We start from the raw sequence: 24,494 nt of genomic DNA on the forward strand, positions 1-24,494 counted from the left end.
AAACCCTGTTTTTTAAACTCTAATAACTAACGAAAAAGAAACTTTTCAGGAAAAAGAGGCCTTTAACACAAAACAGTCAAATACTAACTACATATCACCACAGCATACAGATGTGAGAATCATTCGTACGACGTGTATTTATTTTTTAAAGTTTGACTGCTCCCCATTCAAATGAATGGGGGAGACAGATTTTTTTACCTATACTGCAGCCAGCCACCAGGGGGCAGACACTCCGCTGAAAGCTTCACCACCAGCCGAGCCGGATGCACCCCTGGTTGTGAGACACAAATGGGGGGGGGGGGGGGGGGGGGGGGGTCGTGAGATGTCTTCCAGAATGTTTTTTTTGTAAGTTATCTAAAATAGTACATTTTACCCATTATCATAAAAAAATATTGACAAAAATAGTGGCTAAACTTGCAATGAAACCTTGGAAATAGAAAATTAATGAGTTTTCTGCCTTTCTTTGTTGCCAGATGACTCATAAGTTTAGAGTTAGTGAACAGTTAATTATCAAAAGCATCAGTAGCTGCAGGTTAATTCATAACGGCACAGGAAACACAGCCACATGCTCTTATAGGTAGGCTAATTTTCGGCAGACTAGCTAAATGAAGCCACATTACATCATCTTGAGGGACAGTGGGGGTCATGAGTCTTTGGCACCTATATTTTTGGAGTTGCAGGCTGAAAAGTTTGGGAACCCCTGTCTTATAATTTCTCAAACATATTACTAAATTATTATTATTGCTGGTACATCAATGTACAAACAATTTAGAATTGCTCATGTGTAGTGATTTGGGATACTGTCGTATCATGTTAAGTAAAATAATTTAGCATTTATATCTTTATCCGACACATGTAAAACTGTCTGAACATCAAGGACAAAGAGATATTGGGACAGGGCCTCCTCCATCTGTGCCCCAAAACTGTGGAATTCTCTTGCCCCCACCATCGGATTCTCTCCCTCTGTTGAGAATTTTAAAAGTTGTCGCAAAACAAACTTTTATTTATTAGCTCTTAACTGCCCCTAACCACACTGGCTCAGATACTCACTACACTGTTAATTGTATTTCTTGTCATTACTGTTGTTATTATTACTGTTAATTTCATTTTTAATTATATTGCTCTCTTACCACTCTTCTTTACCTCTCTCTTCCTCTGTTTGTGTGTTTTTTATTTTTTTTTTCTCTTTATTTTCCTCATTTTCTGTTGTAAAACCCTTTGGTTCAACTGTGTTGTATGCAAAGTGCTATGTAAATGAAGTTTGATTTGATTTAATGAGGGGTGAATGTTGCTGTGAATTAACTTGAATTAAAAAACAAATATGCCTAGAAATTTCAGTCAAGGACCAAAGGACTTTTGCATAACATGGAACTTCTTAAGTTCAAAACATGTACCTCAAAACAGTAATCAAGCACAAAGCTTTGACAAACAATCACATACTTACATACACTACTATACAGTATTCAGAAACCGTATTGTACAGGCCCAGGGCTAATTTATATTTATAATATCCTTCGGAATAAATGATACCTTCATTAGAATATAGTTTTGAACCGGTTCTTTTTCAAACTATTTAACAGAATTTTAAATGTAGGTCCTCTTTGTAGCCAGCAAGGAAACTTGTGTTTCAAACATTGCATATGTTTTTTTATTAAAAGTTTGAATTTCGACTGATTGTGGAAGAAATTATCAACCTTTTTATAATAAAAATAGATAATATATATATATTTTCTTGTCATTTTGAATAATCTCTGACTAGTTTCATTATTTTTAAAACAAGGACATGCTTTTATTTTTTAAGGTAGCCTTAGTTTCAGTTCATTTCCGGTAACTTGACGCAGCTGCTCAAGTATGCTTGCAGCTCTCTCATCGGTTCGCCTGTGGGAGGCGCCATCGTCACCAGTAGTGACATATGGGGATGCTCGTGATAGCACCCTATCGAGTATTCAGTAAAGTAAAGGAGAATGCCACTAAATCTAGAAAGTACATGTATTGTTGGCTGAAGTATTTAGTGCTAGAGTGGAGTCTCATAGCAAGTAGATTATTTACGTTAGTCACTGGTGTGAGCTGGTAATTACAATACTGGTCAAAAGTTTGAAAACACCTTCTCATTCAAGGGTTTGTATTTATTTTAATTATTTGAAACACTGTGGATTAATACCAAAGACATCAAAACTAAGAAAGAAACTAGATGGAATTATTGAATTAACAAAAATGTGTTAAATAAAGCAGAATACGTTTTATATTTTAGATTCTGTGAAGTAGCCCGCTTTTGCCTTCATGACAGCTTTGCACACTCTCGGTATTCTCTCAGTCTGCTTCATGAAGTGGTCTCCTGGAATGGTTTCTAATTAACATGAGCCTTGTCAAGAGTTCATTTGTAGAATGACTTGCCTTCTTAATGTGTTTGAGACCATCAGTTGTGTTGTTCAGAGATAGGGTTAGTACACAATGGATAGCCTTATTTGACTGCTGTTGCAATCCAGATTATGGCAAAACCAGATTATTTCATAGTTTTGATGTCTTCAGTATTAATCTGCAATGTTGAAAATAATAAAAAATAAATAAAAACCATTGAATGAGAAGGTGTGTCCAAACTTTTGACTGGTAGTGTATATTATCACAACATTATGGATAAAGAAATAGCCTACGAACGGAATCACTACTGCACACACTGCAAGTCTGAATAGCTGTTTATTTCTCTCAGTATGATTTCTGTGTGTTGTTTTTCCTATTGCTGTCCTCACTGTGTTACTGAGAGAATGTGGAGGCCGCAACATCCAGTTTTTATATAATTCTTTGACAATTCATGCTAAACCATGGGAATAAAGATCCTTCATCCTCCACACAGCTGAGGAAATATAAATAAAACACATACATCTATGGTTTGGAAGGCAGTCATCATGATTTTGGGAACATCCAGAGACCAAAAGCACAGTGTGGATCAAGGATGAGTTAAAAATTAGCTGTTTACTCACAGAAGATAGTCTTATATATTTGTCTTGTTTTGTTTCCTTGTTGTTGCTGTTGTTATTTTGTGTGAAAATTACTAAATAAAAAGTATATATATAAAAAAAAGCACAGTGTGGACAGTATGCATGACTGTATTTTTGAAAAGTCCTGTGAAACTTCAGAGTCCTTTTTTTATGACCACATAAGTGGACCAAATGAGAGTGTTTTTGCTGTCCCTTGTTTTATTGTAAGCTTTAAAACAATTAAAACAACTGAGCACAAAAAATAACCAAAATGTGGCTTTGGGGTTCACAAAGACTTATCTTTTTTTACACTAATAACCTACTCCGGATCTAAGCACAACAATGAAGTGGGTTGAGGTAAATTGTTTTAAACATATATTAAAGGAAATGAAGTATACATGCATTCAAAAAACGAGTGGCATTCCCCTTTAATTCTACAGCTTATTTCACACAGAAAAGATGCCACGTAAGTTGTTGCAATCACAATAATTTATTGTCTTAAAAGAAACTAGCCTCACAGTGTCTAACTATAACACCATAACATTAAACAACCCTTCGTCTGTAAGATATGTGCTTATTTCATAGTTATGTTCTTCAGTACAAGTTGTCCTGGAACTACATCGTTTTTGCTCGTTTTGCTAGCTTGACCTCTGAGAGGTCAGTAGATATGTAGCCAGAGAGAGAGAGATGACTGCACTAAGGTCAGAATGGGCTTCTGTTTCTGTCCATCAAACACACACAATGACCCCCATTATTACCCAAAACATATTCATAACAACTGACAAAGCTCTTCTCAGGCAATTCTGTAAATTTTAGAAATCACTTAACACAGAGAAAATTGCCTCGCCCACATGGTGGTTGAATAGCACGTCTGCATTGTCTGCCTCCAGAGTTGCATCTTCTGGTCATAGTTTGTCCATTTTGTAGCCCTTTAAAACTCAGGAAGTACTGGTAAACAAACTGTCTGAAGATCCCTGATCAGGTCATGCTCTCTTTAAAGTTCAGTGTGTGGGCAAATAAAGGGATCCAGCTCTCAAATCATATGAAAAAGAGAGGAGTTTCCACCATTGTGTCACAGTTATAAACTCTTACGCACAGTACGTACCCTGAATGCCTTACAAAAGTTACAGATCACTGTGCAAGACCCAGTTAAAGGAGTACTGAAAATCCACTGGTGAGGATCTTTGTATATCTTTATATGTGAGAAGGCCATGCTTTTAGAGATTACACAGTAACAATAGAAAGTCTAATCTAATTCTTATGGTCTAATTGTGTGTAATATTAACTCAGCAGCTAATATTACATTAGTTTTATGGATGAGTGCGATAAAAAGAGAGCAAGAATGATACCAGGACATGTAGCAAAGGGATGTTTAATGATTTCTTTGGACAATGAAATGCACATGTCCATAGTTGATGCAATACAAATAAGAGAGAATAAGAAAATCAACAACTTGGTGTTGTGTCAGCATTCCCAGTTCAACTTTATTTCTAGTTTAATGTTAACTGGAGACTCAAAATGGAGCAGAAAAAGATGTCTGGAGTGTCACGCAAGGACTGACCAGTAGGGGGAGAGCCAGCTCTTACAAAGAAACAAAAGAAGTGGGTGAACCTACATTTGTGCATGAGTATCAGCTATGCCCAGTTTCTCTCATGTGTCCTTGGCACTTGTGTTTCCATTTGAAAAACTGTGACATGAGAAACACCAGCTCCATTATCAGGGTGTCATGAGTTTAGACTGCGACCGGGCATAGTGTATCTGGAGTGAGCTGATGCAAAAACCAAACAAACATTGCTGAGAATGCGCGAACACAGACAGCTGAATTCATGAGCAGGTTAAATAAAAAGTCACTTTAAATAAAAGCTGCATCAGTGACACTGAAATGTTGATGATCATTGCTGTCTTGGCACAATGTGAAGTCCCACGCAGCACCATTAATTATTATAATTACAGAAGTCAAGCTTGACCTAGTTTTGGATGAAAGACAAAAAAAAAATTAAATAAAAAAATGTACCACAGTTTTTCATTCTCAACAAACGGGGGTGGGAGTTCAAGCTGCTAGAAGGGGGAGTGAAGCAAACTGCTGATTTTAGCAGTCATATTAAGCCTGGTCCACTCTGATTCAAACCTTGCCAAACGTTTCTCTTATTTTAGAACACTGAGTAGGTCTGGAATTGAGATATCTGGCATTGATTCTGAGCATTTGGCCGATTCATATGTTGTTATATAATAAATAATCCCTCCATAGTGGTTTTTACTGTTCACTTTTAATGGTTCAACCTGAGATTCTTTAGTCAGTTCATTAAAAACATTCGTCCTTCAAGAAAGGAAAGTCTTATTGGAAATGTTGACGTAAATAATCTAAGACTGGGTGCCTACTGCATTGCTTGCACTGATACGACTTCATTATTGCTATGCTATTCCATTTCCATTCCAGAAGCAAGCAAACCCCCACCCTATCACACATAGTCTGGTTGAATGGGAATGCTAGATCAAGTGGTGAGTGTCTTGGTCCCCTACATCACATGAGGATGCAGTGAAAGTCAGAATGATGAGTCAAACAAAATAAGGGGGGGGGGGGGGGGGCAAACTTGATCTGAGGTGAGTGGAAAAGTGCAGCGATCAAGTCGACATGATCCGTCAATGCATTAACGTTTCATACATTCCTCTGTAGCTCACTGGCTGGGAAGTCATTCCCTCGCATCCCTTCACAAAAACAAACAAATGTAAGACTTTAACGATGGGGAATATTCACAGACACAGACTGTGTAGTGTGCGTTTGTGAGAGAAGAGAGGAGAGAGAGAGAGAGAGGCGGAGTGAGTGATTGCATCAAGTGCTAATATATCATGACAGCACATGTACTCGATCTATAAAAAACTACCTTGGTACTGAACACTGACCTCTTTCTAACAAATAATCTGGTATACAACATTTACAAAATGAACATTGTAATAGTGTGATACTTTAGAATATATATGCTACTGCCTTCCTCTGGTTCTCTGCATTTTTAAACCTCTGAGTACATTAACATTGCCTTAAATTTTTCTTACACAGTAAAGCGTACACACCACACCCGACGAGTGGCAGCCTAATACAAATAGAGAACAGGAAGACTCTGTTGACAATGAGTACACCTGCATGTGTGTGTCCTGAGTGTGTGTGGATGGTAGCTCAGCTCGTAAACCAGGCAGCCGTGACGTGCCGGTAGACTCAGCAGTGAAGGGTTTTTTTTGAGAGTAAACTTCTGGGATAAGATTTCTTCAGCTCACAAGGTACAGGATGTCCTTACTCCAAGATACTTGCACATTTAAGACAGTCCTGATATACTTTAGGAGATAATAATTATTATAATGTCAATAATAACAATAACAATAGTTTTAAACATCTGTCAAGATTATTTCAGTCCCATGGCAGCAGGGTGATGATCTGCATTATTTTGGGTTGTTTTTCTGTGCCTTGTGATCCCCTCCCATCATCAGGGATCAGGCCTCTGTGCATCCGTAGTACATCTGTGTGTTTGTCTCAGATTTGTTTGTGTGTTTGTGTCAATGAACGTCTGAAGTGAGTCAGGGTTTTTGCTCGATGATCAGTGCTGGTTCGCTCTCAGAGGCGGGTCTGGGCCTCGGGGACGTAAATTTCAATGCTGTCTGCGCTTTCTGTGGCAGAGTTCTGTCGTACTGACGCCGCACGCTTTGCCGCCATCAGCCGTTTCCTGGCTTCTTGCCGCTGCTTGTCCACAGCTGAGTCCACGCTCCTGTCCTTCCCTGCCGACAGCTTGGGTTTGGACTGCTTCTTTGGCACAGATGATGGAAGCTGCTTGTTTTCCTCCTGAAGGGAATCATGTCAAGAAGGGAGAGGAATGAGGTACAGTGTGGTACAAGGTGGGGACACAGACACCAGCACTATGTCAATGTCATGAATCCTATGAGTATAGGAAATTATGGATTTGATTTCAGTCATTTCCAGGTTGGATATGTATGGAAAGAGGAAAAAGTACAGAGATATATTTAAGTTTCCATGTCTTTACCCCATTATTTCTTCTTTTAAATACCATGTAAATAAAATCTGATCAGCACAGTGAGCTTGAGTGAAAAGTCGAGTTATGCAGGAAACTTTACCGACTAGTCTTAATCGTCTGTTCTTGTATGTTAAAATAATCATTAAAGTAGAGGAAGGACAAAGACATAATATAATATAGTATGTATGGTTAAATAATATAGATATGCTGTAGTTAGTTCCTGTTTAGCCACAGATGTTTGACAGCTTAAAGGCTTTTTTAAGTAAACAGAGTTTTTCCATGAGCCAGCTTGACAACCCTAAATTTAAAGCCTGGCAACATAATCGCATAAATATTCAGAACAACTCTATTAGGGCGTATTATTCTACAGCAGTACACTCAGTAATAAGACTCTCTGGCACCAGGCATCACCTTCTTCTCTGGTTTCTCGGGAAGCTGCCAGTTGTTTGCTTTTAGCTGGTAGAGCTCATCAAACTTCATGCTGATGTCTCCTATTGTAAGCTGCAGCAGATCCCAGAACCCCGCCAGGTCCTGCGCCGTCGGCCTTGGGTTAGCATTCAAGTTCTAGTCGGAGGACAATCAGAGAGAGGAGAGGTGAGGCACGAAAAGCTTCGGTCATAATGTTTCTGTTTCTGTTTATTTATTTGCACAATTAAAAGAAAATACACACAAAAAAGATAAGTAATATACTATGCAGGAAGAGGCAGAAAACTCAGATAGCTTATTTGAAGACTCCACCCAAATAGTGTTCTAATAGAAGTGTACATAGTGTGTATACATCTGTAATAGTTGTCATATTTCACTTTGTTCTATTTTATTTTACCTTTTTCATTACTATTATTATTATTATATTTTTTAACTTTGTTAGTACATTGTTGTTTTCCCCTGTTGTAAGCTGCTGTATAACAAAAGAATTTCCCCCAATGGGGTACCAATAAAGTATATCTTATCTTATCTTAATATCAAAAATTAATTAAAAAATACTAAATTGACACAAAAAGACAATAGTTAATACTAAAAAAAAAAAAACCATCAGAATAAACAAAATTAACAATTTATATAAATACAGTTATTACATTAACAGAATTCAAAAGTACAAAATAGGAATATAATGTGTATGGACACCTGTTTATGAGTATGTGGTTGAGCATGATGAGTATAATTAAGTAACAGTGGTTAAAAGTTTTTTCAAGCATCCTTTATAACATTTTAAAGATAAACAGTTTTAAACAGTAAACATTTAGGAGGACGAAGAAATAAAGTTTGACGAGGTGAGTAAGAGTGGACCTGTGAATTTAATTTGAAATAAGACTTGAAATGATCAGGGATAGTCCCTTCACGTAATATTTTATACAAAAAAAAAAAAAACACAGAGAGAAGGTATTGTATTCTTCCTCATGTATAAATCTCTCAGTGTTCCACTCATCACTGGACACCAATCAACATCTCAGCAGATCAAATTTACATCATAACTGACATGTGACAGAATAAATCTACCCAGAAGGAACTGGGATAATTGTGTCACATAAACAAATCAGAAATGTAATGTGTCTGCTCAACAGGATATATGCCAGTTATGAATGTGATTTAATGAGAAGTTTTCTGCATGCCAGTGTGTGTGTGTGTGTGTGTAGAACAAATGTAGTTAGCAGAAGAAGGATGAGTATAAATTGGGTCAGTAGAAGACTTGAGAGGCAAACCAAAACCTAGAAATAGGGGAGGGGGAAAATGAAAGATTCAGAGGATGTCAGGGTGCCACTCACCAAGTTCTCATTACAGAGTCCTCTGAACTGCTCAAACTTTTGAGCTATGAGGAGCTGAGCGCTGCCCACTGCAGTGCGGATCGTCCCCAAAACTACAAAAGAGAAGAAATCATCATTACACTGTTGACACTTAGAGAGGAGGTATCAGAGGATGTAGACGTGAAACAAAAAGGATATAAAAACACTTCCTCTGAGTTCCAGAGAAGGATCCTAAAGCACTTTACAGACACAGTACATAAAAGGGTTAGAGAGCTGTTTGAAGATGACTGTAGAGTTATTGCTGTTGTCTCGTAATGAAATATTCATGTTAACATTCGCAGTTTAACACTCTGTGACGGTAAATGATTTCCTTAGAAGTAACTCAATCTCAGGGAGGATAACAAATTATCCTTATGCAGCTATTTTCTGCAGTTTATTTGCATGTAAATGGAAATTCATAATTCAGGCCCACAGAGAGCAGGAGGAATGATAATCGGATGGAGCCTCTACAGCTGGACGGCTCCTTGCTCATTCATATTTAAGACACTGCAGAGATGGATCGGCCTAAAAGCCTGAGTGGGATTCTGGGAGATGGGAAAGTGGAATGACTCTTCGGCGGCTGTGTTACAGCTAAAACAAAGCTTCCTCCCACTCTAATGAGCAGCGTTACAGAGAGTCAATGGCTGTAATGACTGTGTCCGACTGTTGTCTGCAGTCAATGTGGACGAGGTCTGACCCAATAACCTGTCTGTGAACCTCACCAACACAGACAGCGATGGACTTCATGTTTGATGGGCTACTTATCTTTTGTATTATGATTCTATAATGAGGATCTATTTTCTTTAGTATTGTAGGTAGTGCTGGGCGATATGGAAAATTATGTTTTCACAATAAAATATTTCACATCAGTCGATATCGATAAGTATCACGATAAATATCAAATCATTCTTTCATTTAAATTTAAATGCAGATTATTGGTCCTGAGTGAATGTTAAAGAAACCAGACAGTTTGTATCTGGATTTAGTTTTCTGATAAACTTCTTGAATCCATCATCTCGGACGGTGCTAACAAGAAGCAGGTCTTTTGTGTAAAATTAGATTTTTGCAAAGTTTTAGTTTGTAGATTCTTATTTTTCTCAGATTGAGGTTATTTTCATAATTTGATTTAAATTTACAACAAACATATATAAAATTGTGTACTGTGTACCAGTTAAGTGGAGTATTGTTTTGAGTAGTGCTCTCCCCTTTAAGATTACTAAAGGTTACAGGCAGAGTAATATTGTTTCCCACACTACAGTGAATGCATCACGCTCGTTCGGTGCTCCATTGTCCTACGGTCGCGGTGGACATTAAACATGTTAGAAATGCACAGCAGAAGTTGTCTATGTGCTCTTCCTTTACCCACATCCTGAAAGTATATTTAATGAAGTGTATTAAGTTAATAGTTAACGCAGAGTCAACACAGTGTCAGACAGTAACCACTCGCTGTCCCTTGTCTCAGTTGTGTTAACATTCAGCTCTGAACGTCTTTAAGCCACCCTTCTCACCCCGCGACATGATTGGCTGTTCAATGCCTCTTCTTCTGTCAAATGTTGGGCGGCAACTAGCGTTTCAGGCTGATTAGCGCCCCCTCCATTTTAAGTGGCCGGGGGGTGTAATTACATGTTTATTTTTATCGAAAATGTTTTATATTTATAACCGAGAAACATTATATCGCGATAATTATCGTTATTGAAATATCGTCCTACTTGTAGGGGATTTGAAAGTAATCCTTATTCTCTCAAGAACAGAGAATTCAGCTCTTACATTGAAATTTCGAGGGAAAATCAATGAAGCTAACACTGGGAAATGTAAGTGTCTGTCAGAATACATTCCAGGTTAAATTTAAAGAGCTTCCTTTTAATTTCAATTTCACATATACGTCCCTGCATCATACAGAACATATAAAAAGGCTGAAGCTATTTCCCATCATGCTTAGAGGAGACCGAGCCCTGGTTAACCTCAAAGTTATTAACTCACAAACTAATCTGTACTTCTGTTTTTAATCACATTTGACTTTCAACTTCACACCAAACTTTTGCCCATGTGACTTTCCTTCCATTGTCACTTCATGTAACTCACTCACCCTCCTCTGACAGCTTGTTGTCTTTGGTCTCCTGCTCCATCTGTTGACACCAGCCCTCCATGCGGCCTGTTTCCGCCTGCAGCAGCTTCAGAAACCAGTTCCCATCTCTGGGGCAAGCTGGCGTGCTGGACTGGACAGCATCACCATAGTTTCCGGTCTCCAGGCTGGGATCAGGCGGTGGCAGCGAGGAGGGGTCTAAAGCCGGGTCCAGAGTCTCCGGGGGCGATGTCGGTATCCTGGATGAGACTGAGCTCTGCTTAAGGAGCTGCTGTTCCATGGCTTTATCCTGTCTGCTGGGCGCGCTGGTATTCTCTGTTTTACTGTTGGTGCAGTTGGCTGTGTTGTTTTCTGTGGGTGCGGCATCCTGGGGCTCCTGAGGCTCGGCCTCTGTGTTTTGTCTGGAGGCCATGCTGCTGTCCCGGCTGAGACTGCAGAAACATGCATAAACATCAGCTTCTGACAGACAGTGAAGTGGTGTGTCAAACATGTCCCACAGTAACAGATTGAGGTCAGTGCATTTAACTGACAGGATGTGATGTCAGCTGATGGGGCAGTATGATTGTTTGCAAAGGAGCACAAAGAGTCGCAAAACATACAGAATGAGAGATGTATGCGGGGGGGAGGATGCAACATAAAAGAGGGTGGACTGCTTGCTTCAGAGAAAATTAGCATGGGGGAATAAAGGAGGTGGGCTGTCAAACAAATGTGATTAAGGGAAATTACAATGCACCACAAAGTTTAAATGACAATTTTCTCTGCATGTTCAGCTCTCTACAGTCAAAACAAGATTAAAAGGACATCAATCAGTGCCCTGGGCTGCTGTGCTGCTGCCAGACTGACTGCTGATGACCTTAGAAAAGACTGCTGCACAGGCTTCAGATTTACTATTAATAACAGTGAATGTGTGCAGCTATAGAGGAGAAAGCATGCTTCTCGTCTCATCTAGTCTTGTGAAATACATAAGCATGTTGGAGGGATAATAGGCAACACTGTTTGTCGTTGAAACCAGTTGATTTTTCGGGGGGGGGGGGGGGGGGTTGTTTGGTGACGGCAAAAATGGGGAGACATTGCTGTCCCTCTTTAATGAAGTCATTTAGCCTCTGTTGATTAAAAAGCCTTTGTAAAGTCACCAGTGACTGTACAAAATATGGACGTAGTATCCGTGACATCACCCATCTGTTTCTGAAGCGCTGTTTTGAAGCCTATCGCAGGTAGCAGCCATATTGAAAAATGCTGAACTCAACCTAATTTCTGTCGATCTAGTGTGAGGTAAAGAGGCGGCGTTGAGGCGGGCTTTGACCCTCGCCAACAGCTACAGTGTTCCCACCTGTCAGTCAAGTCAGTTGTAACTCTAACTATGCAAAACTTGTAATCTTAATATCTTCTAAACTGCAGCGTTAGGAAAAATCCACCCTGTTCAGTGTGTGTTAATAGAAAAATTATCTATTTGGACAAAACCTTTTTTATACCAGGCTGTAAACATGTTTATTTCTGCTGTAAAGACCAACTTCTTTGAACCTGCTTGGATAATGTCTTATAACTAGTATACATGGTGCATGTATGACTTTATATCTTTTCTTCTAACATCCTCTAAAGTACATCCTGTCTTTTTGTAAACCCTGTGCAGACAGCTTCAGATATAAACCACCAGATCACTTGTGACTATCATTCACTGCGACAAAAATGTGAGTATACTCACGGCCTGCCGTTCTCCACTTGAACTCCAATAGACTGAAACTTGAGGGGTACAGTCAGTGGTAGTGGTTCCTCTCTTAAGACTGGCAAAATGCAATCCACCTGAAGCACCACAGACAACAAAAATACAGTCAAATATCACTTTGAGAAGTAAAATTGTAAGTGAACACAAATGGAGGTTAGATGGTTCTTACCTGAATTCCAATAGAGGACAGTTTCCTCCTGGGTGCAGTAGGGGGCTGCTCTAGGGTGGCACCAAAGCTCAGGGTGTCATGTTGGGGCTGGGATGATGTAGAAATAGTGCTAGCGGAGATAGTTGTGGTGGTTGGGGTGGGCGTGGTGGAGTGGAGGTCACGAGGGGCTGGAACAGGAGGTACAGTGGCTGCAGCAGGTGCAGGGGTTACAACAGGGACAGGGATAGGGACTGGTAGAGGCCTGGGCACCCTAGCCAGACTGCCCGTGCGGATGCTACAGAGACTGTCAGAGGAGTTGCTTCGTCCTGATTGGCTGTTAGCCTCGCTGCCCCGGTCCTGCTGGTCAAGGTATATGTCTTGGGCCGACTCTGTGCTGCTCTGCAGCGTCACTGAGATGAGAGGTTTGGATGTGGTGCGGGGTGGGACAGGAGGCGGAGCTCTCCTATTGCTGACTTCTGATGGAGAAGGGAGATAGAAAAAAAAGGGGTGAATACTGAGCTTAAAACCTTATAACCTTCACATTAAAAGAGCAAAAGTAAAAGTAAACTTTGCTTCTTGACAAAGTCACCTGCTGCTTATCAAAGCTAGAACATAAAACCATAAACAAACCTGCACTTTGCCCTTATTGCTGCCTCCATCAGCCTGTTTGTCAAGCTACACCTTTGTTTCCTATCAACCTGCTGTTGGTTGTGTTTCTTTGAAGTCAGTGTGTCTCTAGGGATCTTCCTTAACATGCAACACCTTCACAGTCCTTTTGCTTTGGTGACGTTCACACAAGGCAACACTGCCTTCAAGAACATACTGAGCCCCAGAAAATAAAAAAAAATCCCATTTGCTCTTATTGTTTGCAAGAACCATGAGAATCAGGCAAACAACAAAGGAGATATCCCATTGAGCTTTTGATTTAATCATTGGGTCAAATGTTTCAGGTAGTGTCTGAATTTAATTCTCATGTTAACTATGTCCCACTGTTTGTGAAGTGACAAATCAAGCATCAAATCTCAAGCTTTACCTCGTCACTAGTCAGGCATTAAACAGAGCATGACATCATTCTGGTGTGGTTGCTGACGGCATAAAAAGAAGTTGTACGAGTCTCCCTCTAGAAATACTGGTTCTTCAGTCCTCCTTGCTGACTGTTAGCAGCAGAGCCGAGTGGATCATAAAACTAAAGGAAATGAAAGTCTGTGCCCGGTGTTGTGTTGCACTTTATTTCAATCTCCATTAATAATGAATTATTTGTTGTTTGATAGCTTTTAGACTCTGATTGTTACAGTGATGATCAGCCATGCATCCTGAGCTGCTCTGTCTGCTGTATTGCTCTTTAAAAACATAGTGTGATGATTGACAGGTAAAATGACATTCCTCACTGAGGGTTCCTGGACTGATTATCTAAATTATTGACTTTTAGGGAGCAGCACTAAGTGGATGTTATGATTGTTTTATCATTCTGCACTATCTTAGTTTTGGATCGTTACTGAAAGCTTCGACATGAACGCGCCTCGTTCACGCGCAGATCTCCTGTTGTGATGACAGAGTATTAGGGATGTACGCAATTAATTGATTGTTAAGAAATTACTCGAAACACGCATTTTTATTTTCAATTTTCCGTCACGTGGAACAAACATCATGTGGTCTCATATTACACTCAGCTATCAGGGAGGTGTTTTAAGTTTAAAGCATGTTTCAATGTGAATCAGCTGTTAAAGGTGTTGCGCACAGCGGAGACGCTCAGCTGGTGGCTGGCGGCTGCGCGTCAGATCTCCACATGCACTTTTTGAAGAGGATCAATATGCAACTGCTGCCAACAAAGACATAGACACAAAGGTTGACAACTTTGAACAGGACATTTCCCACCTTTGGATACAAAGACAACAGAGTGTTGGGAATTGCTAGTACGCTATGTTTGCAGACCAACAACATCAGAGCCGTTTGGGCTTTTCTGCCGCTGGACTGATTATGACCCGGTTGCACTCCCGGCTGACACCTGACAACATACACGTTTATTTTTCTCAATAAGAACGTGTAGACAGAAACTGGACACTGTGAGTCTGAAGCACTTTTCTGTTAGTATTATGAGCCTTCACTTCACTTTTTCACTGTATAAAATATGGATGTAGTATCCGTGACGTCACCTATCTGTTTCTGAAGCGCTGTTTTGAGGCCAATTGTTGGCAGCAGCCATATTAGTGCTGTCGAGTGATTGTGACGTAAAGAGGCGGGCTTCGAGCCTCCTAGCCAACAGCTAGTGTTTCACCCTGTCAATCAAGTCACCTGTGCCTCTCATTGGAAGACTCGTAATCTCAATATCTTCAAAATTGCTGCGTTAGAAAAAATTCACAGTGTGTGCCGAATGAGAAATGAGCTATTCAGACTACACTTGTCTTTTGTACCAGGCTGTAAACATGTTTATTTCTGATGTAAAGATCAGCTTTTTTGAATTGGTGTGTATGTGATTTCCGGTACTTCCGGAGCCAGCCTCAAGCAGATCCTCGATGAACTGCAGTTTTCAGCACTTCCACATTGGACTCATTTTTAGACTGGAGTTGCCGCTTGAAAAAAAATGTATTTGGCATTGTTTTTGACGTAAGAATAATGTTTTTTTCATTAATTAATCGATAATTGATTGGTAACATTTCCAAAAATTGATCAAGGAAAATACTTTAAATGTACATCCCTACAAAGTATCGAGTAAAAGATTACAGAAACGCGAGTTGTGTCATTTGGACGTCTTTATAAAATGTGCTGCTGATTAATATTGTCACAAGATCAGACGCGGAGAAGCTTGGCAAAGTAATAAAATAATACCTTGTAACATTTGTATCCGTTCATTTAAACCAGAGCAGATCAAGTCCCCATAAAATAGACTACTTAAGCGTCACACTGTAACTCTGAGTCACACGTGAACCGTCTGTTCACAGACTCTTTCCACTGAAACTGGAATAAGGTCTGAGAGCGGATAACCAACGGGCCGAGACAGACTGACTCAGGCACAAGGAACGGGGGCTGGTGCCTCTTTCCCTGTCATCAGTCCTGAGTACAGGGTTGTGGTGGATAATACAGAGTTAACCACAGCACTACAACAACATGAGAAACCAGGGAAAACACAGGCTTTCTGCAGGAATGGAGGGGATTTTGTGTAGATGCTATTTACACAGCTGGTTGACTATTACCATGCGACTGAAGGAATACAAAAAGCAGACAAATATTTCCACGCTCTCAAACGATTGATGGGACATGCCATCAAAACTGTCTGACCGGAGAGGTAATTTAAAGCTCACCAATCTGGATTAGTGATGAATTGTAGTATTTATTTCACTCTAGTAGTGGGTTAATTTTGAATAGCAGCCTAACACCCTGTAATTGGGAGGGTGCTGCACTTCCGTCAGCTGCCTGTGACTCACACAGCACCAGTGAAGCCCTTATTAAATCCCACCAACATACACAAAACATGGCTGTGGAGTTCATACATCACTCATGCAGCCTTGGCATTCAGTGACAATCTCGTCATCAAACCAACAACAGGACATTTATTCCCACGGACCGACGTACCGGTTGTCGTCCTCATAGCAGAGATTCATGACATTCCCCGGGTTAATTACTGAAACCAGGCAGCAACACCCTGAGTCTCAATACAAGCCTCCTCTGCATCTCTTACTCACACACTAAAGCTATTAAGTTGATTATAAACATTACTACTGTGTAATAGATCATCTAATCTATGCTAAACACCCTTTAATGACACACGTCCAAGTTTCACTCAGCTCCACAAGAGATCTAGGATACAGCAAGTGGACTAAATAATGTTTATGAGCATCCAGTCATGGTAAAGTGGGCTAAATGCAGATTATTCACACCTTAATGCAACATATAGTGTGACGGCTGGCTCAACATCACCTACCTACAGAAGGGGCAGGCTGCCAAGAGGTGATTAAGAGAAGGATAAGCTGCCCAGATCCTGGATCTCTGAGGACGGGCATGCTAATAGCTATCAGCTGAACACTTCTATCGTACTCATTTAGAAACATCATCCATCACAAGCTTGTGGCGGGTCAGCAGAGGGGGTGATGGTACAACTGATTTGACTTTTTTTGGCATAGTTAAAGTCGTGGCTTTTGTGCCATTTGCAATATCACATTATCTTTACTTAAGTGTCCAACTTTTAGCAACTACTCCTTTCATCCTACAATGAGCAGTAAGATTATTTTAAGGATCTTGAGACAGTCAGTCTTTCATTTATCTTTACCTGTATGCATAAACACCCTTTGCTTGAATGAAATTAGTTGGGGGTGTAACGATTCATCTACTACATCGATGTACCAATTTATATTCCTATGATCCGACTACATCGATCTGTGCTCGGCAAGTAGGCCTTCCAGATGACATATATCAATCTAACATCGTTTTAAAAAGGTAATAAATCGATTGTATCGATACTAGGAAATAACTCATTGGATTTAAGCACGGCAGACTTTATATGGATATGTTTTTTGGCACTTTTAATGATAAGACCTTAGACGTTACTCAATTCAGGCTGCCTGTCTGTGATGTCTTCACCACGTCCCAGCAGACAATAAAACATAGCATGGCTGCTTGGCAGAGGAGAAGCCGGCGAGCAAGAAATGATCAAGCCACCATTGCGGTCCAGTGTGTGGAAACCATAGACTGTATTAAAAAATGGACGTAGTATCCGTGGCATCACCCATCTGTTCCTGAGCGCTGTTTTGAAGCCAATCGGCAACGGCAGCCATATTGGAAATGCGGAACTCAACCAGGTAGAGTGTGACGTAGTGTGAGCCTCCTAGCCAACAGCTATGTGTTACCGACCAGGCGTCACGTCAGCCTCAAGCAGATTCTCGATGTATTGCAGTTTATGATACTTCCGCATGGGCTTCATCGCTTGAAACCGGAGGTTGCCGCTTGGTGGAAACACTTTAGCAAAGACGGAGATGTTCTAAATAAGTTGCTCTCTGTTTGTAGGATATGTAAAGGTCAAGTAAAGTACCACGGCAATACGACAAATCTATCCAACCACCTACTAAGGCGCCATGGGATTTCACACAACGCCGGCCGTCCAGGCTATGTTTCATCTCATGCTTTTTGTAGTCTTTTTTTCAACAGGCAGAGCTAGAGCAGAAGTATAACTGATCATTGATTGGACTTCTGAAAGAGATCTGACTTTACTTCAAAAACAGGAAATATCATCTGTGTAAATAAATCATTCATCAAACGTCTCCTTTCTGTTGTGTAAAATTTGAACAACTCATCATTTGCACACTTGCAGGAAATGGATTCAAGTTTTGATTCATAGTAGATGAAGTCCGAACATGAAGGGTACACTCTCGGCCAAGCTGTATGAGAGATAGAAAGAGAAATCCTCATGGTTCTACACCTTTACTTTGACAACTTCTGTGGACAGTAGCTGTCTATGACTCACTTCTTTCAGGGGCCCCGCAAAAACAATTTGGATCAATTACAACGCTGTCAACACCACTCTGATCCCTAAATCGCATCACTTACGAAAGACACGCAGTCTCTCACCCAGGATATGGTCTGGCTCCATCATCAGGTTTGTCTGAGAGCTATCCGATGACCACTAATGGGCTCTCTATGGCAGGACAAAGTTGGAGTGTGTATGACGGACTATTTCAAGGCCTGGTTTAACATAAAGCAGAAGCAGCTTCTTTCACATCTTGGGCGAGCCTGTTCAGTTGCCTGGTTTGGGGATTTGAGGAGTCTTGATTACTGCTGAGCTCCTTTGTTGAGCGATCTTAAAGCCTCTTAATTAAGTGTGTTCATTAGGCAGCAGAGGGAGATTCTTTGTGAGAGGAGAGACTGAAGAACAACATTAGTTTGTAGTGAAGAGCCACGCTCAAATACAAGCAAAAAACAAACCCACCAGACGTCTGGGTACAAGCCAACGAGCGTGAAAAGAGGTGGTGGCAGGAGCTCCGTCAAAGATTAGCAGCCATAGTGTAAGTATGGCAGGCTGACAGGCAGAGGGAATTACAGACTGAAAGACTAGACCAGGACACGCCGCTAAGCATGACTTCAGACTAACAGATTAGGCACATAGGGTGTTACATTCATCAAAATACCATTTAAATCTGGTCAAAATCAATGCACAATATAATGCTAGTCTTGGTACAAGACGTCATTTCATGTAGGCTGAAAAAACAATATAATTTAGATTTCATTGGGAAAACTACAAACCGACACGTTAATCTATCGGTGTATAAAATTAAGCATTAGAGGTATAAAACCTTGATCTCATATTAGGGATGGGAATTTACAGTAATCCTTGTACTCGATAACATGAATTACCTAATGAACGATTACTCGAGTACTTGCAATCGTTTTATTTTTTTAACCGTAAACAAAAATAAATAAATAAAAGTTAATTTAGATTATTAGCAGGCTATTCTTCTCTGCTCTGGTTTCATCACAACGACGTGCTAACGGGGCGAGCAAAAGACGTGATGTGAGACTGCCTGTTATCCGTCTCCGCTGTCTTCTCCTTGTGCTTTAAGCGCATGTGGTTAAGCATCAAACTAGTATTTCTATGGTATGCAAGTTTAACACCACATATCTTGTCCTGCACATTAACTTCATTGTTTTTTTCGGAGTAGTTCCAGACTTCACTTTTTTAACTGACATGCCGCAGGTGTCGCAGACAGTTTTGTATTTGTTGTGCTTTTGCTTTCGGTTGAATAATATGTTCCTAGAGAGTTGGCGTAGCTGCCGTAAAACAGTTATTTTTGCTGAAATCTGGCTCGGTGTGTTCTAAAGCTGAAGCCGTGGCCAGCTATCACCAGGTCCCTGGCGATACGATATTATCACGATATTTTGCCCACGATAATGATACTATCACGATACAGCGATTCTGCGATATCGTTATATCGCAAGAAATATCATCCACTATACATCACGATATCTGTGTCACTGAAGAAATTCAGAATTTATTGACAACACTGAATCCATTTCAGAGGAATTACAACACATTGTCAATCAATTTCACATGAACGACTGACAAGTAAAACAAAGTATCTACTGCACATATGGTCTAAGTCTTAGACCATATGTGCAGTAGATACTTTGTAACTATCAGAGGCCCTCAACAGGCGCCCCTGGGCCGAACCCGGCCTGCCGGCCGCCTATTTGTGGCCCCCAAACTGTTATTGCTTCACTATATGTTTTGATCTGGTCAGCGCGTGTATACCGCGACTTGTCTCCATGCCAACGATAGACAGCATGTTACTGGGTCACTTAAAGTTCACCGCTGCGAGTGCAACTTTTAACTTTCACTTTCGTTTTTGGAGCAGTTCGCAAAGTGGCACTTTGCCAGCTGTAAAGAAACGTTAGCATTAGCCTCGTTAACCGTCCTCTCCTCCACAGTAGGCTCTGTGAACTCTTTATCAAGTGTTGTTCCATTGTCAGTATAGTAAAAGCTGAAGTGGGCCCAGACTTAGATTTGAAATACCCCTTTTCCAACCAACGCAAACCAGGTTCTAGTTCCGGGCCGGTGCTCAAGCTGGTTGAACTTGCAAACCAACTCGCCACCAGTTTGTTTTTCCAACCACTCGAGCCCGTGGAAGAGCCACGCCATAACGTCACTTCTACGTGACCGCTTTTCCCAGCAGCACCAGCAATAACAACGATGGGGGACAACGCAGCATGCTTGCTGGTGTTGCTCCTGGCTTTTCATTATCACATAAGGTCCCAAAGAGAACTTATCCAGCTTCGTCTTAGTTATTTTTTTCACTGCAGGAAAATGGCGGAAACTCGTGGTTCGCGGTCTGCAGTTCTAGACCAGCAAAAAGTTAGAGCCGCTCTGGAACCTGTTTTCCTGGCTGGGAGCCGGTTCTCTCGCAGTTGATACACAAAAATTGGTTCTCAATTGAGCAACAGCTCCAAACCGGCCCTGAAACTGCCTCGGTGAAAAAGGGTTAACAGTGTTAGCACAAGTCCGACAAAGGCCAAATCTTGTTTAGAAGAGAGTGAACTAAATGAGATGCCTTGCTGGGCATCCTGTTTACTAAAAGAGAGTCACTATAAAAATAACTAGCTGACATTATTGGGGTTCTCTTTCTGCTGATACTGATTGTTATTTTACCGCTTTACAGGATTTGTATTCATTCTGTGACAGAGTTTCAACACTCCGACATGGAATCTGTGCCATTTTCCCAAAATAGCTTCATGAATAAGAGAAACGAGCCCAAAGGTAGGTAGGGTGCACACACTTCATGAAAAGCCAGCCTTCTCTGGTGAGACAGAAAGACAGGCAGGCTGCCTATTTCGTTTTAGAGAACACAGACACACTGGCAGTGGAGCGACAACACCCTTAACAAAAGGTGGAATACAGCCGCAGCTACGTTTTCTTTAACATTAAGCACATTTGTTTCATGAATGACTCCTGCAGCTGATATTATCCAATGAAAAAGAAGAGAGTAGATTGCCTTTGGAAGAGCCATTGCAACTGAGACTAGATCCCAAAACTTGAGTCCACCCTTTACTCATATGTAGAGTTGGTTTGTGCATTCTGCTGTTAAGTGTGAACTCCCTAAAGGCCTCCTGTAGGCCTTACTCTGACCTGCTGACCTGGAGCAACATTCTGGGTTACATCCTTATCAGCTGATGTAAAGACACGTGGCAAGTGCCTCTGAGGTCAAAGCCTTTAGGATGTGAAACTCAAATCCTAACTATTGGGACATACCATACTTAACTATGTAACACAAAGACTGTATATCAATATGTGATACACGCACAACAAGCTGATGTACAAATATGTTTCCCCAGCTGGTGCCACAACTGTTATGGGTGCAAAACCAGGTTCTACATCTATGTCAAACTAGTTCTATGATCATGACATGAAATGTTTTGGCGTCCAGTTACCGTCTAACCATTTCAACAAGTTGCTCCACACAGATCAGGAAGCCTCTTGGCTGTTGACCTGACTGTGAAACTTCAGTTGCTTCGCCCATTCAGTAAAGAGATTACCTCATCAATGAGGGTGAGAGGAGGAAGAGCGTGTAATACGGTGACAGATGACTCACTGTCTATCCATGGTGATATACAGACTCACCATGTGTTGTGTAATATGGTGCTGGATACAATGAACACGCCCTGTCACTACAATGAAGCCTCAAAGCCAGTGTTTTTTGATGTTACCCAGGAGCCTGTAAAGCAGTATTTTTATAGCACTTCTCATACTTCAGATGAAATAAAAAAATTATCATACTAGTACGACAAACAACTGTTTTTAAGTATTGAAAATGAAGGTAGATCATGTTACTGGTGCTGTATTCTCTTTGTGTGCACTTCTTTCTCTTGTTCAAACCCCAAGTTAAGTGTACTTACTGCTGAACTGCAAAGCACTATGCAGGGCAGGAAGCTAATAAATAATAGATTGTGTCCTCAGGTCTCTTAACACATGGAACAAGCTACTGAGTAAAAAATGGCACATAACAATATGGTCTACAAAAATCCTGTGTAGAAAGGGTACAAAGATAACTAGATCCATTCAAACCACGTCAGTCCACATAGAAATAATGAAGACAGTATTATCTAGCATTAATTATAAACGTGCTGAACTTTGTTCAGTGGTACCTGAACCTGGTTAAGAGAGATCCCTACATTGATATAGTTCACCTTTAGCATTAGGACACAAGAAGTGTCAGATTAAGCTCTGCTAATGAATTGATACATAAAACTGATCATGATTAATAGTTTATTAATCAGCCTCTGAGCTCACTTTACCGTCACATGTTGAATCTGTCACGAGAGAGCAGTACCTGTTAACCTTACCTTACTTAGCTTATTTTAATAGGGGATGTTAATCCTATAGATCAGAGGTGTCAAACATGCAGCCAACGGGCCAAAACCAGCCCGCCAGAGGTTCCAATCCGCCCAGCGGAACGACTTTGCAAAGTGAAAAAATTACAGAGAAGACCCCAACTGCAATTTTTCAATAAAAGTAACTACTATTTCAAATTTGTCCTCACTCATTGTACACCTAAACAGCGCTTTTTTTTTCTCAAAGTGAGAAAATAGATTACTTGCTGTTTGCATAATCCAGTTCAGATTCATGAAGACTTTTTAGAGCACTATAAGATGATCTACTAACAACTAACACTGCACCCCTGCACAAAACACTGTCCATCAAGCAGACTGTTAATGCTGGAGCTGAGGGGTCCAGAATAATCATCTTTACCTTCTTCATTATTATAATCTATCTGTTCTTTTGCAGTAAACATTACACTCTGTGTCAGGCAAATGGGTAACATCTGTTTGGTGTGTTCGCAGCAGGTTTCAGGGCTTAAAGAGTAAAATATTCTGCCCACTATGAGACTTATCATGGCAAAAAATACAACAGATGTTTTTGTAGAAAGATAGTTCATTAAATGCGAACATTTTCAGAATGCACTTGTACTTTTTTGCACTAAAACAAAAAGGGGAAAATGTAGATTTGTCGTTATTTAAAGGTTATTAAAAAATGAAAAAATCTCCTTCCAGGAAATATTCAAAGATTATTCTGTGAAAGAGAGGGGGGTTATAACTTCAGAGGGAAGTTGAGATTAAAGATGATGAGTGTTCGGACCACAAGGAAAAGCTTTTGTATTTCAGTCTGTGATGTTAAACTGTGGAACAGTCTCAATATGGAGCTACAGCAATGTCTGATCATAATTCAATTCAAGAAGTACAAAGAAATTATTTTCATGAGGTACAAGGAGGAAGACTAGTGTTGAGAATCACGAGGGGTTTACTTTTGTTTGTTGGCGTAAATATGAAGATAATATATGAATATTTGACGTGTGGGATTGCACTTGTATAATGGCAGAAAATAGTGAATAGAGGGGTAGAATTAGATAAGTTTTAACTTCTTCCTACTCCGTTTCACACATGTAAAGTAAATTGTTTCACTGCTTGCTAATATTGATTTTGTTTCATTTGTAAAACTGTTTCTTTTTATTTATTTTTCTTGTATGTCTGTATAACGCTCTTATTTTCTGCTTTTTTTTTAATTGTATTTTTACTTTTACACTTCCGAAATAAAGTCATTAAATCAAATCAAAATTATGTATTTAGATCAACTTGGGCTGTATGTGGCCCCTGAACTGAAATGAGTTTGACTCCCCTGCTATAGATCAACCTAAATAGATAAATACTCAATCAACACATGCTGAATCAATGTGACTTCACTTCACAGAGGAAACCTAGGATTATAGTTTCCCTTTTTATGAATGACCCGCCTTCAATGTCTATACACAAATAATGTTTGGCATATTTAAAAGGCTCCTGTTTTTACACACTGCTGAGCCCAGTGTTAGCTAATGATGTGACAAACGTGGATGAATAGCCAGACTGGCCGGTTAACCGAGATGTCCATACACGGCTGCTGTTAGCTTGTGGTAGTAAAGGCTCATCAAGGCGTGAGATCACACGGGGTGTTTAACGCTGAGAAACGTTAGCCCGGGGCAGTTAAAAGGCTGAGATGGGAGCGAGCCAACAGAGACACGCTGCTACTAGTATTTTTTCCCCTCGTTATCACCACACTAACCGCGATACTGTCTGTGAGCCTCGCCTGCTCTCTATCAAGCCGTCCGGGTTTCATCCCCTTTCTTCTTGCTAGCTTACCCAACACACCATTAGCTCACGTTAGCTCGCTGTTGCTAGTACCGACACTACACTGTCAGTGGAAGAATTCACAAAAAGGGAAAAGAGCGACAAATATCTTACTATGTGATGGT

At 40.4% G+C, this 24,494-nt stretch overlaps 1 protein-coding gene across 3 annotated transcripts in view; it reads right to left on the reverse strand.

Annotated features, from left to right (window-relative positions):
- Positions 1-4,331: 4,331 nt before the first annotated feature.
- Positions 4,332-24,494, reverse strand: part of dlgap4a (discs, large (Drosophila) homolog-associated protein 4a) — a 119,958-nt gene continuing 99,795 nt past the window's right edge. For all 3 annotated transcript variants that reach the window (XM_034695813.1, XM_034695815.1, XM_034695814.1), the window contains 6 exons: positions 12,751-13,205; positions 12,561-12,658; positions 10,862-11,289; positions 8,758-8,849; positions 7,406-7,558; positions 4,332-6,804 (listed from right to left, as the gene is read on the reverse strand). In XM_034695813.1, the coding sequence (XP_034551704.1) occupies positions 6,580-6,804; positions 7,406-7,558; positions 8,758-8,849; positions 10,862-11,289; positions 12,561-12,658; positions 12,751-13,205 (1,451 nt within the window). In that variant the 3' untranslated portion in view covers positions 4,332-6,579. The remainder of the gene's footprint in view (positions 6,805-7,405; positions 7,559-8,757; positions 8,850-10,861; positions 11,290-12,560; positions 12,659-12,750; positions 13,206-24,494) is intronic.

The sequence above is a fragment of the Notolabrus celidotus genome, chromosome 11 (genome assembly GCF_009762535.1).
Source record: "Notolabrus celidotus isolate fNotCel1 chromosome 11, fNotCel1.pri, whole genome shotgun sequence".
In the NCBI taxonomy this organism is placed as follows: Eukaryota; Metazoa; Chordata; class Actinopteri; order Labriformes; family Labridae; genus Notolabrus; species Notolabrus celidotus.